Below are 15,856 nucleotides of genomic sequence, written 5' to 3' on the forward strand. Positions count from 1 at the left end.
AAAAAAGGCTCTGTACTTATAAATAAAAGGTAGTATAAAAGAAGGGCAAAGAGCCAATAATATATAAAAGGATTTTAATTTAAATAAGCAAAATTAATACAAAACAATTAAAATAAAATAAAACAAACGTTTCAACTCTAATCGAGTCATTTTCAATGCAATCTTACAATAATATAAACATTGTTCTAAATTAAAAATTCGTACATAATCTTATAATATTCTTACTTAAATTCCTTAATATAAAATCTCTCTTTTCTTTCTGTGTAATACGCTGCGAGTCATTTTTATCAAGAATTAACAAAGTCATAAAAAAATTCTTAGTAAATCTGTTAAGAGTCCGATTTCGTTTTTTGACATCATGTAAGTCAGATGCTTGTTACCTTTGCGAACTTGCTTATAATAACTTATTAAATTAAAAAGACTATTTTATTGTACCACGAAATGGACCACATTTTACAGTTTTTTCTCGTTGTGTATTATTGGACTCTTAACAGATTTACTAAGAATTTTCTTATGACTTTGTTAATTCTTGATAAAAATGACTCGCAGCGTATTACACAGAAAGAAAAGATTTTATATTAAGGAATTGTAAGAATATTGTAAGATTATGTACGAATTTTTAATTTAGAACAATGTTTATATTATTGTAAGATTGCATTGAAAATGACTCGATTAGAGTTGAAACGTTTGATTTATTTTATTTTATTAGATGTTGGAATTAATTCGTAGCGTTTTACAAGTGATGGGAAGTACTTTCATTAATGTATTTTTTAATGCTCATGTGAAATAAATAACATTCTTTCATTAAAAAACGCTACGAATTAATTCCAACACCTAATAATTGTTTTGTATTAATTTTGCTTATTTAAATTAAAATCCTTTTATACGTTATTGGTTCTCTTTGCCCTTCTTTTATACTACCTTTTATATATTTGTTTTTTAGAACTATAAATATAATTATTATTTCTAATATTATAGAATAATAACTATAAAAAGTATGAGCTCTTAATTAATTATAATAATAATTATTTTATCATACAATTGAATTACCAAACATTTTTCTCTCTCGTTACACGAGACATTTTAATGAGAGTGCCAAAACATCAATAATCTTTAAATTATTTTAATCAAGCATTAGAATTATATAAAAGTACAAGATATTTAAATAATATTATAAAATTCGTGCACGCGTGAATTTCTGGAAGCATTCCGAAATATGCGCATCTTAATTTAACTCTGATACAGTGAATCGCCTTTATTATGCGGCAATGAGCTTCAATTGAAATGTCCAATTAATAAATTGCAATTAAATAGTGCAGCCGTATAAAGATTCCGATAAGACGAAGATATAAAAATAGAAAATAGTCGTAATTAAAAGATTATTCCTGGCGTGCGGTTGACAAGGTCAAAAGTCATGCGAATTCGTCGTTCTCCTCGAGTCTCCATTGCTCAAAATCCTCTCGCACATTAAAATAATCATTCGAGCTTTGCGGGTCGAGGCTGTTCTCAATGTCGTTATCGGGAATCAAACGAACCACGAAATTGTTTCTCCAGTAACGTCTCCATCGATGGCCATGCAATCTGCAATATATGAGAAGAATATATTTTAACGATTTATATAATTATGATATATTATTATTTCGCTGATCTCTGCGATAACACGGAGCAGATTGTTCTTTAATTACATTAAATAATAATTTTGATTAAAGTGGTTTCTTAGTAAATCGAATTACCATAGAAATATCTAATTTTTGTATACATATATAATGAAGTTAAAGTACCGAAAGTGACATGTACAAAATTCTACGTAGGTTAATGATAGGTTAACAATGAAATAAGAGAGAAAAAAATGTTGAAAATGTAGCCTTTCACGTATAACTTAGTGACAGATAAGGCTTGCAGACACTTCTTTAACTAACTGTACAGAAATCTTACCGTAGACTTTCCTCAAAAATATTGATTGAGATTCTAATAGTTTAAAAAATTACGATTTTAATGGTCACAAAAAAATTATGGGTCAACGGCCATTCTGGAAAGATATTCATGTGCATAAACTTGCATATAAATTTAATCTCGAAAAGTAAATATAGTATAATCTTATCTTGTTTTTGTTCGATGCAACTCTTGATTTACTATCGTATAAAATAATATAGAATAAAATAAGGGCAAAGAGCGAACGACATAAATAATAAAGAACATAATATTGTATAATAAACAAAATAATTTGTGAAATTTTTTTAAAAATAGTCTTCGATTTTTTTAAATCTGTGAGTGATAGAATTTTTTTTATTTTATATTCTTTTTCAGCAGATAAAAATACATAAATCACCATTCGGATAGACAAAAAAAAAACCTCGCAAATATCAGTGTTATTTTTTTAATGAAATTAATTTCGAGACATGGTTTTGTAGTTTTTAGCTTCTCCAATTTTTTTATAATTACGCAATTATGCTGGCTAATACCTTAATTAACTAATTTCCATTAACGACTATTTTTATCCGTGCACGAGCGCGAACTGATTTAAGTTTTATAGCGTACCTCCCTAACGTAATTATCCATCGCCAATAAGCTATCAGCGTCAATAAGCAGGTTGGCAACATAGCAACTATCATCCAGGGTATCTCGTAAAAGCCATTTCGCATCAACATTTTCAAAGCCAAGGCGCACAGATAGCAGGAAAACACAGCCACAGGTGTGGTCATTATCAAATACCCAATGTCAAGTAGCATCTTCTCGAAAAAGAGAACGTATTAAGTAGAGATAATTAATAGAGTAATTAAAAGCCTAATTACACGGAGAAAAATATCATATTAAACGTTCTATCACAACTTATAAGATAATTTTAATTTTGCATGATTTGTTATGTCGTTGCAGCGATAATATTCAACATTTTGTAGCTTTATAATATTCCTAATATTGATTTAAAATGCTTAATGCAATGTATCTTATATATATTATTATATATATTAACGATAGAGTATCATTCAAAGATTTAATTAAAGAAGCTTTAGGTCTAGCGGTATCTGAAATGAATGTAGATGGAAAAGTTAACGATCTCTCTCACCTGTCGAGTAGCTATTATGGTGCGGAACCATATTACGATGCTTTGAAAGAAGGTGTGACGCCGTACCCTCCTGATTGCATACTTGTAGCCGCAAAGTTCGCATCTCGCACGACCGGACTCGGTTAGCCATCTCTCGAGACACTCGACGTGCACCAGAGCCACTGTACCACGGCATCTGTCGCACCATTAAAGGTTTATGAGAAAGGACAGCCGCTTTTCTTAACTAAGCTGAGTCTCTTATCATGCGATTTCCATTCACAATGATAATTTGTCGATTTACATGTTACTCGCGCGTCGTTCGGAGCGGTATTTCTACGATACGTTTCTTGTTCTGATTGAAATTTTTTTTCAATGTTTTTCTTAATTCTCAGGCACACACATGTCTTACATTTAATTTGACGTATCGTTGATCACTTAAAAATATTAATGTCCAACAAATTGGATATTAATTTTTCCAAAATTTAAATCAATGATATGTTGAATGAAATGTAAGTCTTGTCTGAGAATTTAATTTGACATATCGTTGATAACTTAAAAATATTAATGTCCAATCTTAAATGAAAATATTAATGTCCAACAAATTGGATATTAATTTTTCCAAAATTTAAATCAATGATATGTTGAATGAAATGTAAGTCTTGTCTTGTCTAATTAATACTATGAGAAAAAAAATTACGAAAAACGAGAGATGTATAGTAGAAATATCACTCTAAAAGATACACGTCGATATGTAAATCGGCAAATAATACGAAAATATTAATATCCAAGAAAAAATTACTTTCCAAAGATAAATATAATATTTTCGATATTATGTTTTCCCTCGAAAACATTATTTTTAATATTATGTTAGAAAAAGGAGAGAAAATAATTCTCTTACATGATAAATCAGAGATCTGAGATCTGTAAAACTTGTAAATGTATTTGTTGAATTTATCTTAGCTTTTTCTAATTAGCTTTCTCGAATGAAACGAAAACTTACTTGCAAGCTGAAATCAAAGGACCGACAAAATTTGACAGAATCGATGTCTGATCAATCAGATTTTCCGAGTTACATGGTGATAGATGGTTGTCCGCGCTAGGGGCATATCCGCCCATGTGACAGATTCTACAAATGTCGCCTGAGGCAATACATGTGTCTGAAATTATTTTATTCTAATATGATGCCACTTATTTTAAAATCATCTGACAGAGATTAATAGTTATTAATGTTCTAATATGAATTATAACGTAATTATTTCCTTTGATATAAAATAGAGATACAGAATTTAATAATAAAAATACATACTATCTTTATCTTGTAATATATCGTCACATTTCTCGTCATTTTCCTCCGTTTCTAGATCAGATTTTATGTTATCCAATAATTGACTCGTTTTGGATAGTGATATCCGACTGGATGCTGATATCTCTACATTGACAGAACTTTCCGGACTTGCTTGCACGACGGATTTATCGCGTTCGTTCGCTATTAATAAATGCAATGTGATATGAAATGTTATATAATATACTTTTAATATATCTGTATATATATATATATATATATATATATATACACACACACACAAGTTATTAATTATTTTATCTATTTTGAAGGAGTAATAAGATTTCGAAAATTTGAAAAATCTTATTTTGCACATAAAATTTTCTTAGTTAACTAAATATAATTTAAATTATGTGTGTTAATTTATTATATTAACCTTGTACAAAATATCAGATGTTGTCAGATGAAAAAATTAACGCTAACCTATCTCATTCGTACGTCCGCTGTCATTTTTAGGCTCTGCGTTCTCGACGTGTGACATCAAAGATGTTTTGCGCGCATTTTGATGTACGCGCTTCCGATGAAATCTAAAATTTTCCTCTAAAATTTTCAGCAATCCGCCACTATTGGCAGATGTATGTACTCATTTGTGCATGTCACGTTATTAGAGGTATGGTCAACGCGATGCTACAAATACTTTGAAGCGTTGTTTAATTAGTCAGTTTATAAAATTCTTTCTTCTAATTGGTCCATCAAATGCTTCAAAGCATTTGTAGCGAGACTTTGACCATGGCCCAAGTCATATGATGCGATCGATTTTTTTTATGAACAATCGATTAATTAGCTCAGAAACTCTATGGCTACGTTCATACGCTTATGCTGTAATAACTTCATTTTATCTTCATCACTCTTACTTATAAACTTACTATTACTTATAAATTGAAGACCAAAGAATAAAAATAACGCTCTTAGAAACTTTAAGGGTGCCGTCCCATGACACAGATTTTCTGCGTAATGCGTATCATGTAACCAATCGGGGACCATTTTTCGAGTCGTTACGCTTTTACTAAACTCGTGCACAATTTTAAAGTATACTATGTTACGCGGTTTTACATCAAGGCAATATGTGTGACCTTCATAAATATTAAAAGAATAAGAAGAAAATAAATTTCGTTTTTGCATCACTTTATTTTTATTTTTAAGTATATTTAATAAATACAGAGCCCTAATTAGTTTTTTTTTTTTAATTTAATCTCCGCTAAACGATCAAGTTTCTGACGATATTTTTTTACGGAAAGCAATAATGAACAGTGCTAGCTGATCAGAATCCATCTTTTAGAAATTTTCTTTAGGATTTGATATATCCTTGTTAGGGTTCGGAAGACATCAACTCGTTTTATGAAATAATAAAAAATATCAAAGTTCTATATGAAAATTGAAATGAGAAAATCAAATGCACGAAAGAAACTGCAACTTTAGAAACTGTATACACTGAACGTACATGAATGTACATAAAATGAATGTGTTGCGTTACGCAAAACTCATTTCTATATGTCCCATGAAACGTATTACAAAAGCTGTGTTCTAAAATTGTTTGCCAACACTGGCATCACTGTTAACGTCGTTCCAAAAATCATCGTAGCTGTGGCAGTGCTGCGAGAAAGTAAAGACGTCACTAATTTTGTCGTCATTTCTTGCTGCGGCTGCTGAAGAGTACAAGTATGCTTAGCGCCTTTTTTATACCCTTCCGAGAACCTTTCCAGCACGCGGTAACATCACGGTCGAACGTGATGTTGCAATTAAATTGTTATTATCTTATTTTAGTTTATTTTAATATATTATGTCGCGTCAGCATTGCGCTCGACAGAAAGTATAACAAAAAAAAAGAAAAAGAAGAGAAAGATCAGCAATAACGTGATTAAAATAATAAAAATTTAGTGAAACGCTTATGCTACCATATATTGCCGTTCTTTGAAGTATTTTCAATCATGTATACACAGCAAAACAATATATAATAAACGACCAATAACGAGCAGATTTTGAATTAAAATATATTTAAAATAAGGACTATATATTGTAAAAAAAGTTTCGACTCTACAGAGTTTTTATCAGTTTATAACACAATTTATGTCTTACATATTACTTACATTAACGCATTAACATTACATGTTATCGCGTGCTGTCCTCGGAAGAGTATAAAAAAGGCGCTAAGCATACTTGTTTCTCGAATAAAATCTAGTATCCAATCCAATTGGAACGATACTCGCCATCTTGGATGCTGTAGCTGCCTCATTTCTTCAACCGCAGCAGGAAACGACGATAAAAACATCTTACATACTCTAATCATTCCATATCATCCTCGAAATAGCAGTCTATAACCATTGACTTAGATTTTCATCATTAAAATTAAATTCATAAAATTTTTTTGGATCTGATAATAGCTTACAATCATGATGTAATATAATTAACTTCAAAAATTAAAATTGGAAATATCTGGTATTTTATATTCTATCTATCATTCATGTATATACATATATAATCTTAATTTATAGAATTTATTTTCTATGGTGTTAATCATGACTAGGAAATTTGAATTATGCATGCCTAAAATCACACATACACACATACACACACAACTTTTTTGTATACTATTTTGTACTTTTTTTAAAAATAAGAATAAAAATACGTATGTGTGCGAAGCTACTGCTCGTAAATAGATTTTTGTAACGGAATATCTTGCTCTATATAAATCGTAAAACTATACAAATATATTAACCGATATGAACCTGGTACCCAATTTTATCAAAAATAAAAATTAATACCGTAGCGCGTTTGTATTTCGTTTGTACCGATCATTATTTCATTTGTATCTCAAACAGTTAAACAAAAGGTAAAAAATAAAAAAATGATCAGCGCGCAATTTTAAGATTTTTGAGAAGCTGTTTGAGGTACAAACGAAATGATGATCGGTACAAACAGGTACAAATGAAATACAAACGCGTTACGGTATTAATTTTTATTTTTGATAAAGTTGGACGCCAGGCTCACATCGGTAATATATTATAAACGATTGTTTGCGCAAGATTTATCAAAATATACTGTTGCGATGGTGATAATTCGATATTTTCAACAATGGAAAATGGAAAATGTAAAAAATGCTCTTTAAGATCCTTGCTCTTTCTTTTTTGTTATTACATTCCACGATACAATCACATTTATGATATATACATATATGCTCGATTACAACGATATGTTACTCTTATATTGTTTTTGAAAAAAAAGACTTATGCATTTCCTTAGCAAAGCTGCGTTCGGTAATGCAAATCTGAGGCGTCGGAGTGCTTTTTTTTTACAGTACACGTGACATATGCTATAAGAGCATTCCGACATCTCGGATTTGCATTGCCGAACGCAGCTCAAATCTGTGATTCTTGATTCTGTTATTACTCTGTATTTATAGTTGCTAGAGAGTTTAACGATACTCTTGTATAAAAGTAATATGCTTCACCGTAATTCTCCAATCGGCGCATTCTGAGACCATAATTCGTTTATAAATCTATATAAAGTATCACTGACAGCTACCTGTAACAGGCATTAAGAAAAAAAACATATTTATATAATCTATCGTACATTTTTTCGAGATTTTCATGAACAATAGTATCTACTTTAATAATATCTGAACTAAAAATTTCAAAATATTAGGCATTTTAGAAAAACTGTCGAATTACTCAAGTCAAACTTCAAGTCGAAAAATCTATATTCGATTATATCAATCCTTAGTATCAAAGACTAAACAAAAATTTTAATCTTAAAGTACTAAAATTTTACCTTATATGGTGTTGGATTCAAGTTTCTTTTATAATCGTTACGCAATGTTTTGAGAGATTCTTGCACTTTGTTGCGGATTTCTTCCAAAGTAGGTAATGGCTGACACAATTTGCCGTCTTTCCAGTATATCTATAAGATGTTTTTACTTATTATAAGTATTATAAATATTATTAACGTCAATAATATCAATAATAATATGTATAAAGTCACTTATAAAATAATGACAAATAGTTTATAAAATAGTTATATAAAAACAGTGCAATGGAATAATTAAATTTACAAAAGAAAAATTTAAATTAACTATAAATTGATCGAGGAAATCTAAACTGTACAGAATATAAAATTTCAAACATTCATATATTATTATCTATAATATATTATGTAGTATAATTTGAAAATTATATATTTTTTTTATTTGATTTATTTTTATCGGTCTAAATTTCATTTTTAATTGAAAACTTATTTAAATGAATGATAATCTTAATCCCTTGATATAAACAATATAATTATAATAAGTTTGGCTATTGAGAATTAACGTTACGTACTATGTGCGCGATAAATTTCAATATTATTATCTCTCAATTCATTACGTAACGATCATAAAAGAAACTTGAATCCAACACCATATAAGGTAAAATTTTAGTACCTTGAGAATTACTAAGGATTGATATAATCGAATATATATTTTTTTGACTTGAAGTTGTTTGAATACTTGAATAATTTGACAATTTTTCTAAAATGCCTAATATTTTGAAATTTCAATATTATTAAGTTGTATTTCTCGTATTTAATTAATAATTTTGCGTATATGTTTTTTTTTTTTTGGTTTGGTTGGTGGTTAACTTTTTAACAATCTTTAGTATATAGATGAATCTATGATAAGCAATAATATAAAAACGATAGTTTAGGACATATGAACCGATCCTAAAAGTGCTTTAATTTTCTTAACTACATAATTTTGACACATAACATTCAGTAAAGACTTTCGAAAAAAACCCTAACATTTCATAGTTTAAGTTTAACAAGATAACAGTTCACTTCGGTGCTAAATGAACAAAATTTTTATTGCGAAACTATTTTAATTATTAATTGACTAAATTGTTATATCAATGACGTTTATCAGCAGTGTTTTGATAGAGATGAATAACGGCTATATTTAGAATTTATGAATAAACTTTGTAAATCACTTAAAGGCGCTTAACCATTGTTATACCATCCTGCTAATTAATTGGTTGCGTCTTCTCTCCAATAAATAGTTGATTGATCATCTCACATGGAAACATTGCGGATATTAAATGGCAAAAATATGTGGATGCTATCGTTTTATACATCTTTATTGTTTACCATTGATTCATCTGAATATACTAAAGATGGCTAAAAAGTTAGCCAAAACATGTACGAATTATTAATTAAATATGAGAGATACAATTTAATAATATTGAAATTTATCGCGCACATAGTTACAGCGCTAATTCCTATAATAGCCAAACTTATTATAATTATATTGAAAACTTATTATTTTAACTAGATGATATCTACCTTGTACAGAGACTCCACTCGGGATGGTGTAACATTAGATCTTTTTGTTTGCTGAAACGGATGCCTACAGAGAATCTTCTGCATTACTTGCGGTGGATCTTCTGTTGTTAACTGTAAAAGATCTATCAATGCGTAGCCATCCGACCCGTACAGTCTATAAGCATTTTTTCTGGCTGGTATTGTAATCTTTTCAACTTCTTGACTCAGTTTGATTCTCGGCTTATTATTAATTTCTACCATTTTGTAAACGCATCCCAGAGCCGGTTGTCTTTGGCATGTTACAAGATGTGTTCCAATCCCGAAACAATCAATTTTATGGTCCTGGAAAATATTCATTTTTTTTTTTAATTACTCTCTAAATCTGAATCAGTGGATAATCACTGATATCAGTGCCAAATATGCCACTGATAATCAGTGAATTAAATGTGAGATCTTTAACCTAGCTAATCTTTATTATGTGATCTAACTAACTTGTTTTAGTATTTAAATTCAATGAGTATGATATTGGAAAATTAAAATTAACGTGCAAATATCAATATTTTAATTATACTCAAACATTCTTTCTTTTTTTAGTTGAACTTCATTGATTATATATCAGTGCCAAGTATGCCATTGGATAATTAGTGACTCTCCACTGATTCAGATTTAGAGAGTATATATTTTTTACATTCGCGATTTGTAAATTTTTACCTGCTCGTTCAAACTTATTATAGTCTGTTCGTTGATATCGTTGGACACGCAAATCATCAATTTTGCAAACCACGGTATGTCGTACTTGATGGCAATTTTCTCGAAAATATCTCTCGCAACGTTACTAAGATATGCTAAATCACCGCTGTCAATCCTGATACCGATAGCTTTATATCCCAAGTTGTTCAAAGCTAACGCTACTGCACAGAAGTTTAACAAACCGCTCCTATTTGGATATATATAAAATATTGTACATATCCATGAGATATCTAAGTAACTAACACTAATCTAGTTTATCTATCAACTAAGTTAATTAATTAAAAAGCAATCTTGTCACACTTTTTATGCTATTATAATTTAATAACAATTGTATAAAATAAAGCCTAAACTTGGCAATGTATTCTGTGTGTGAAAATAAATTCTTTGTATTTCCGTTTCAATTTAAATTAAAAAATGAATTTCTGTCACTTACTTTTACTTTTTGCAACATTAAATTTACTTTATAAAGATTATACGAGTTTCCTCCGTATCCAGATCCATTCTTGAAATGCCAACGTTTCGTGAATCTTGCGGTCCATTTCATCAGGGCGAAAAGCAGCCTGATACTATCGCCCTGATGAAGTGGATTGCAAGGTTCACGAAACATTGGAGGAATCCTGCGAAACGCATAATCTTTATATAGAAAGTGGAAGCTTCAAGAGTATTATTAAATTTATTTTTTTAGATTTGTCAAGTTTAGAATCAAGAAACATTGCACACAAAAGATTAAGCACACAATAAAATAAGTACAACTACATAAACTTGCGCATTCACAATTAGTATAAATAGAGATAGTATAAATAGATAACATAAGAGAGTAAAAAGTATTTCAACCAATTATTGTATTGTCATTAAGTTACGTTTCCAATAAAAAAAAGTATATGATATTCTAGCAAATATACAAATATATAGCCAATTGGTATATAAACATTACATATATCGATGATATAAACATGTCATGATAAATGTAACGTTTTATTTACAAATATATTTTTTTTTTAGAATACATTTTCTTTTGTATAATATTTTAGTAGTGTGGCAGTTTTGTATATTAAATTTGTGACAAAAATTCGCGACGAAATTGCATATATGTTTAAATAACAAAATATATAATATATAATATATTTATCAATATATAATATATTTGTGTAACATATAAAATGTGTCCATGTCAATTTTCGAAAGAATTAAAGAGCAGAATTGGGAAGGGCATTACAAATATATAATGGCTAACAACTAAATTCTAATGAAAAATAAGATTTTGGTTATTTTATCTCTAATTGGCACGTCATAGAAGTAGCGTGATACGATAATTTGCAATTTGTCCATTTTACAGTATATTTGCAACCTTTTCTAAGTGAAAAATAGAGGAGTAAATTAAATTAATATATTATCAGCTATTAAAATTCAAAGAAGCTTCAAGTTCTAGAAATATATCAAAATAACTTTCTATATATCCCACTAAATGCAACTATAATATTACTTATGAAGGAATAGGCTTTGGTGGTGTAAAAAAATTAAAATATGATTCGCAAAGCATTTGAAAAAAAGAAGGAAGAAAAAGCATTGCATTCCGCAAAACAGGCAAACAGAACGATGTAGAGCTTATACAGAGCTCACCCAATCCGCCTCATCTAAAAAGCCATTCTTGTAAAGTTGCGAAGTTATAGAAGTTTTAGTTGATGTCTCAATGTTACAAACACACTCCTGTTAAGCCGCAGTGTGTATACGCATGCCATCGTGCCTGTTCGCGCTGACAAAACTAAATTATAGAATCGCTAATGATATCGAATTAAGAATATACTTCTGTCTCATTGAAATATGGATTTACGTTAATTACTTTTCATTTCTTTAAGTAGAAGATGAGTATATACGAGACAAAAAAAAGAAACTTTATAGTAAAAATTATAACATTTGATCTTTGAAATTATAATTATGATACATATTACAAATTATATATAGTATACTCTACATCTATGCATAATTAAATGTATGTGTGTCACAAACTCTCTCTACTGCATACATAAAAAATATAAGCTAATTCATGCATTGACAGCAATTGACGTGCACAGTATACGTAATGTCTCAAAATATGTGCCTACAATATTTTAAATCATTTTTATTTTAAATAATCAATTTTAAAGATTTATTCCTAAAATATCTTCACTTTTTGTTAATTTAAATACTACATATGCAACATAAATATCTATATATACTGTATAAAATTATTGAAATAACACATATGTATATATAAAATAATCAAAAGCATAATAAAGCTATTTGTGAAATATATGTGAAATATAGTATACTAGTAATATAAAAGAAATAAATATAAACAACAAAGTATTATCCAAATCCCATACATTAATGTAAAATTGAGACGAGTGTGCATCGAAAGAAAATTAACCAAAGCTTGAAAAATGCCAATTTAAAAAATAAACATTGAGCTTTCTACTTAAAAGCATTAAATAAACGAGCGACACAATTACGTACTTCTTAACATCATACGTGTCCACAAGAGCAGTAAATCTTTCCGGGAAAGCTATGGCATAACTGATCAAAGCCGCTAATTCTCCATCAGACGCCTGAGAAGCTGAAACTCCCAAATCGTCGGCAACAGCCTCGCGATACTTACAAGCGAGTTCCAATACATCTAAAATGCCACCCGTTTGCTTATGCGCCAATGTCTGCGAGAGAAACAGATCAATCTTTTTTTTCTTCCTTTCAGTTATATTATGCAGAATTTCAATTTAACATTTATTAAAGTTAATTTAATTAACTTAGAGGAAATTCGTGTTGAATATATCTACTTTCTCTTGAAGATCGCTGATGTCGGTGAAAGACGTGATATATGAATGTGCATGTGTGCCACGTACAGGTATATTGAACAGCTTCCCAGCCAAGACATTACTAGTCCCATCAAATCCACCTGTAACATAATAAATTACTTCTAACTTAATTGAAATTTTAAATAAAATCAAAATTTTTGAAGGACTATGAGCCAGAGATATAAAACGAAGAAAATATATAAATATGAAAATATGAAACAACAAAACAAACGTTTCGACACCGATCGAGTCATTCTCAATGTTGACAAAAAAATTTTTATAAATATTAAATTATTACAAACAATATATAAATTATCACTTAATTCGTGCATAATATAATGTAAATACGTGTTAATTACTGAAAATTAAATTTTAAATGTTTCTAATTTTTAATTTGCTTACGTTTCATATATTAAAATATGTTCGCAGTTTTAAAAATATATTAGCGTTATATAGTCAATTTTTTACAAACATTTGTTAAACAATGAAAATATTTCCGATTGTCTTTAGTCCATATTTAAATATTAAATTAAAACTGCCAATGATTTCTCCGTTTGTAAATATTTTAGTTGACTCGCACCCTACAAGCATTTAAAAATAATAGTTAATTAGTTTTAGCAGTTTCACATGAGACATATATGTTGCGCGCATATATGTTGTGTATGTATCGAGTTGAAACTATATAGTCTTTATCTTATCGAGAAACAGGATTGAAAATTAAGACGATTCAGACATACCACTATAAAATTTTTTTATAGAGAGAAGAAGAAAATATATTGCGCTTTATAACCTCTTCTTTTTAACTTCATGCGATTTGAACCGTTCTTCTCGCTTTTTTTATATAAACTATATTTCGTATGCGTTTCGATATACACCGATCTTCACGCCTTATGCGAAATAGACCGTTTTTTCTTTATTTCTTGACATAAATCTTTCTTTATGTTTTTCTCGATAGCACCTTCTACGACTTATACCCATTTCCACCAAAAAAAATTGGCATTAGGCGTCGATATCATTATATATACTTTTACGCTCATATGCAGGCCATTGCAACATTGTACAATTACTATGCACAGTTAGTATAATGCAATACAAAAAAAAACAGCAATTGATACTAGTGGCAATTAACACAAATTTCTTATACAATGGAATATTTTGGATTCAATATTATTTTTGAAGCTCATTTTATGTAATAGAGTTAATACAGTAACCATTTTGTTTTAAACATGAAAAATGCGGTCTGTAACTTCTCATTAAATTCATAATATAATTGCAGTTTGTACTTTATTACACTAATTAAATAATAATAATAATAAATTTAATAAGCATAAGCAAAGTATTTACCAACATAGCTGTATTTAGATGCACTCAATCCTCCATTAGGTCCTTGCGCTCTTCGGAGACCAAATTCAAACAACATTATGTTTTTCCCAGCCATCATGCGATATCTTGCTGCGTTGGTCGCCATTAGACTAGCATAGTTGACCAATGTTAACAGAGTTGTTTCTAAGAGCTGTACCATTATTAATGATCCTTCCACTCTCATCAAAGGAATTCTGTAATTAAAATCAACAATTACATCTAAGCAAACAATAAATTAAAATTGCAATAAACATTAATTAAAGCTTCTGAGTAGCCATCACAACCATATTGAATTATGATATCAGAAACGAGAAATGACACGTTAATTTTTATTACATGCCGTTTATAAGTCAGTATTTACAGATTACGTGTAAGTGAAAATAAGCTACGGCATGCACATTGAATAAAAGCACTTAATGTGCCTACTTTTTACGATTATTTATTGACTGTTGCGGAGAATAAAAATGGACGAAAACTATGCCCAAGTAACAGTATGCACAAGTCACGATAATATCAAAATGATGTCAAAACGACATTTTGACTTAGTTGCGTTACTTGAGCATAGTTTTCGTCCATTTTTAAAGCAATCTCATCATTTTGTTTTACCTAAATTGTCTTTATTTATAAATGACATGTAATAAAAATTAACGTGTCATTTCTCGCTTCTGACATCACGATTCAATATGGCTGTGGTGACTACTTAAATTATTAAATATTTTTTAAATTCATATTTCTCTTGCAATGATATAACTTTCTAAAATACTAAAATTATTGTATCTCTAACTGACTTTTCAAGAGAGAGAATGAGAAAGATATTTCTAAACTCACTTTGGAAATACGACCGATCCTTCATCTATGGCGTATATTGTGACATTGCTTGCAGTGAGACTTTGTAGATAATCAAAGAATCTTTGGTCTACTGTAGGCATAATCAACTTCAAGTACTTGATATCTGTGACGCCAAAAATAAGATATTATATAATGTAATTTATAAAATATATATATATGCATTGTAAATAGCTTCAGCAAATACCACTAGAAGAATAACGAAATTTCTTTAAAAACTTTATGCATTCCTCAAGCCCGGCGAAGATCGTGAATTCTCCCTGAAAAGGATTCTTGCGGAAGAATAAATCAAATACAGCGTAGTCGTTCATTTTACCGCTCTTCCAATAGGCATAAGCCATAGTAATTTGATATAAGTCTAAAAACAAGCATTGTCCTTCAGTAAATGAGAAATAAAAC

The 15,856-nt window shown here is 29.3% G+C and overlaps 3 protein-coding genes across 7 annotated transcripts in view; 1 reads left to right on the forward strand and 2 right to left on the reverse strand.

Moving 5' to 3' along the window:
- LOC147907109 (uncharacterized) overlaps positions 1 to 15,856 on the forward strand; it is a 105,374-nt gene that overhangs the window by 66,471 nt on the left and 23,047 nt on the right. The gene's annotated exons all lie outside the window — the stretch shown is intronic.
- Positions 1,001 to 6,809, reverse strand: LOC105147051 (E3 ubiquitin-protein ligase MARCHF2). The gene is made up of 6 exons (XM_011057778.2): positions 4,809 to 6,809; positions 4,350 to 4,529; positions 4,044 to 4,200; positions 3,065 to 3,239; positions 2,539 to 2,729; positions 1,001 to 1,581 (listed from the first exon to the last, which is right to left on the reverse strand). The coding sequence occupies exons 1-6, from the start codon at positions 4,864 to 4,866 to the stop codon at positions 1,413 to 1,415; spliced, it is 930 nt and encodes a 309-aa protein (XP_011056080.1). The 5' UTR covers positions 4,867 to 6,809; the 3' UTR covers positions 1,001 to 1,412.
- LOC105147052 (nicotinate phosphoribosyltransferase) overlaps positions 7,487 to 15,856 on the reverse strand; it is a 31,840-nt gene continuing 23,470 nt past the window's right edge. For 2 of the 4 annotated variants that reach the window (XM_087414811.1, XM_087414812.1), the window contains 9 exons: positions 15,645 to 15,815; positions 15,440 to 15,563; positions 14,594 to 14,805; positions 13,232 to 13,350; positions 12,915 to 13,108; positions 10,383 to 10,608; positions 9,693 to 10,013; positions 8,154 to 8,282; positions 7,487 to 7,907 (listed from right to left, as the gene is read on the reverse strand). In XM_087414811.1, coding sequence (XP_087270937.1) covers positions 7,830 to 7,907; positions 8,154 to 8,282; positions 9,693 to 10,013; positions 10,383 to 10,608; positions 12,915 to 13,108; positions 13,232 to 13,350; positions 14,594 to 14,805; positions 15,440 to 15,563; positions 15,645 to 15,815 — 1,574 coding nt within the window. In that variant the 3' untranslated portion in view covers positions 7,487 to 7,829. The remainder of the gene's footprint in view (positions 7,908 to 8,153; positions 8,283 to 9,692; positions 10,014 to 10,382; positions 10,609 to 12,914; positions 13,109 to 13,231; positions 13,351 to 14,593; positions 14,806 to 15,439; positions 15,564 to 15,644; positions 15,816 to 15,856) is intronic. The other 2 variants (XM_087414813.1, XM_087414814.1) reach the window with 2 other exon arrangements.

Source organism: Acromyrmex echinatior, chromosome 16 (assembly GCF_024713525.1).
Source record: "Acromyrmex echinatior isolate Ae372 chromosome 16, ASM2471352v2, whole genome shotgun sequence".
Lineage (NCBI taxonomy): Eukaryota > Metazoa > Arthropoda > Insecta > Hymenoptera > Formicidae > Acromyrmex > Acromyrmex echinatior.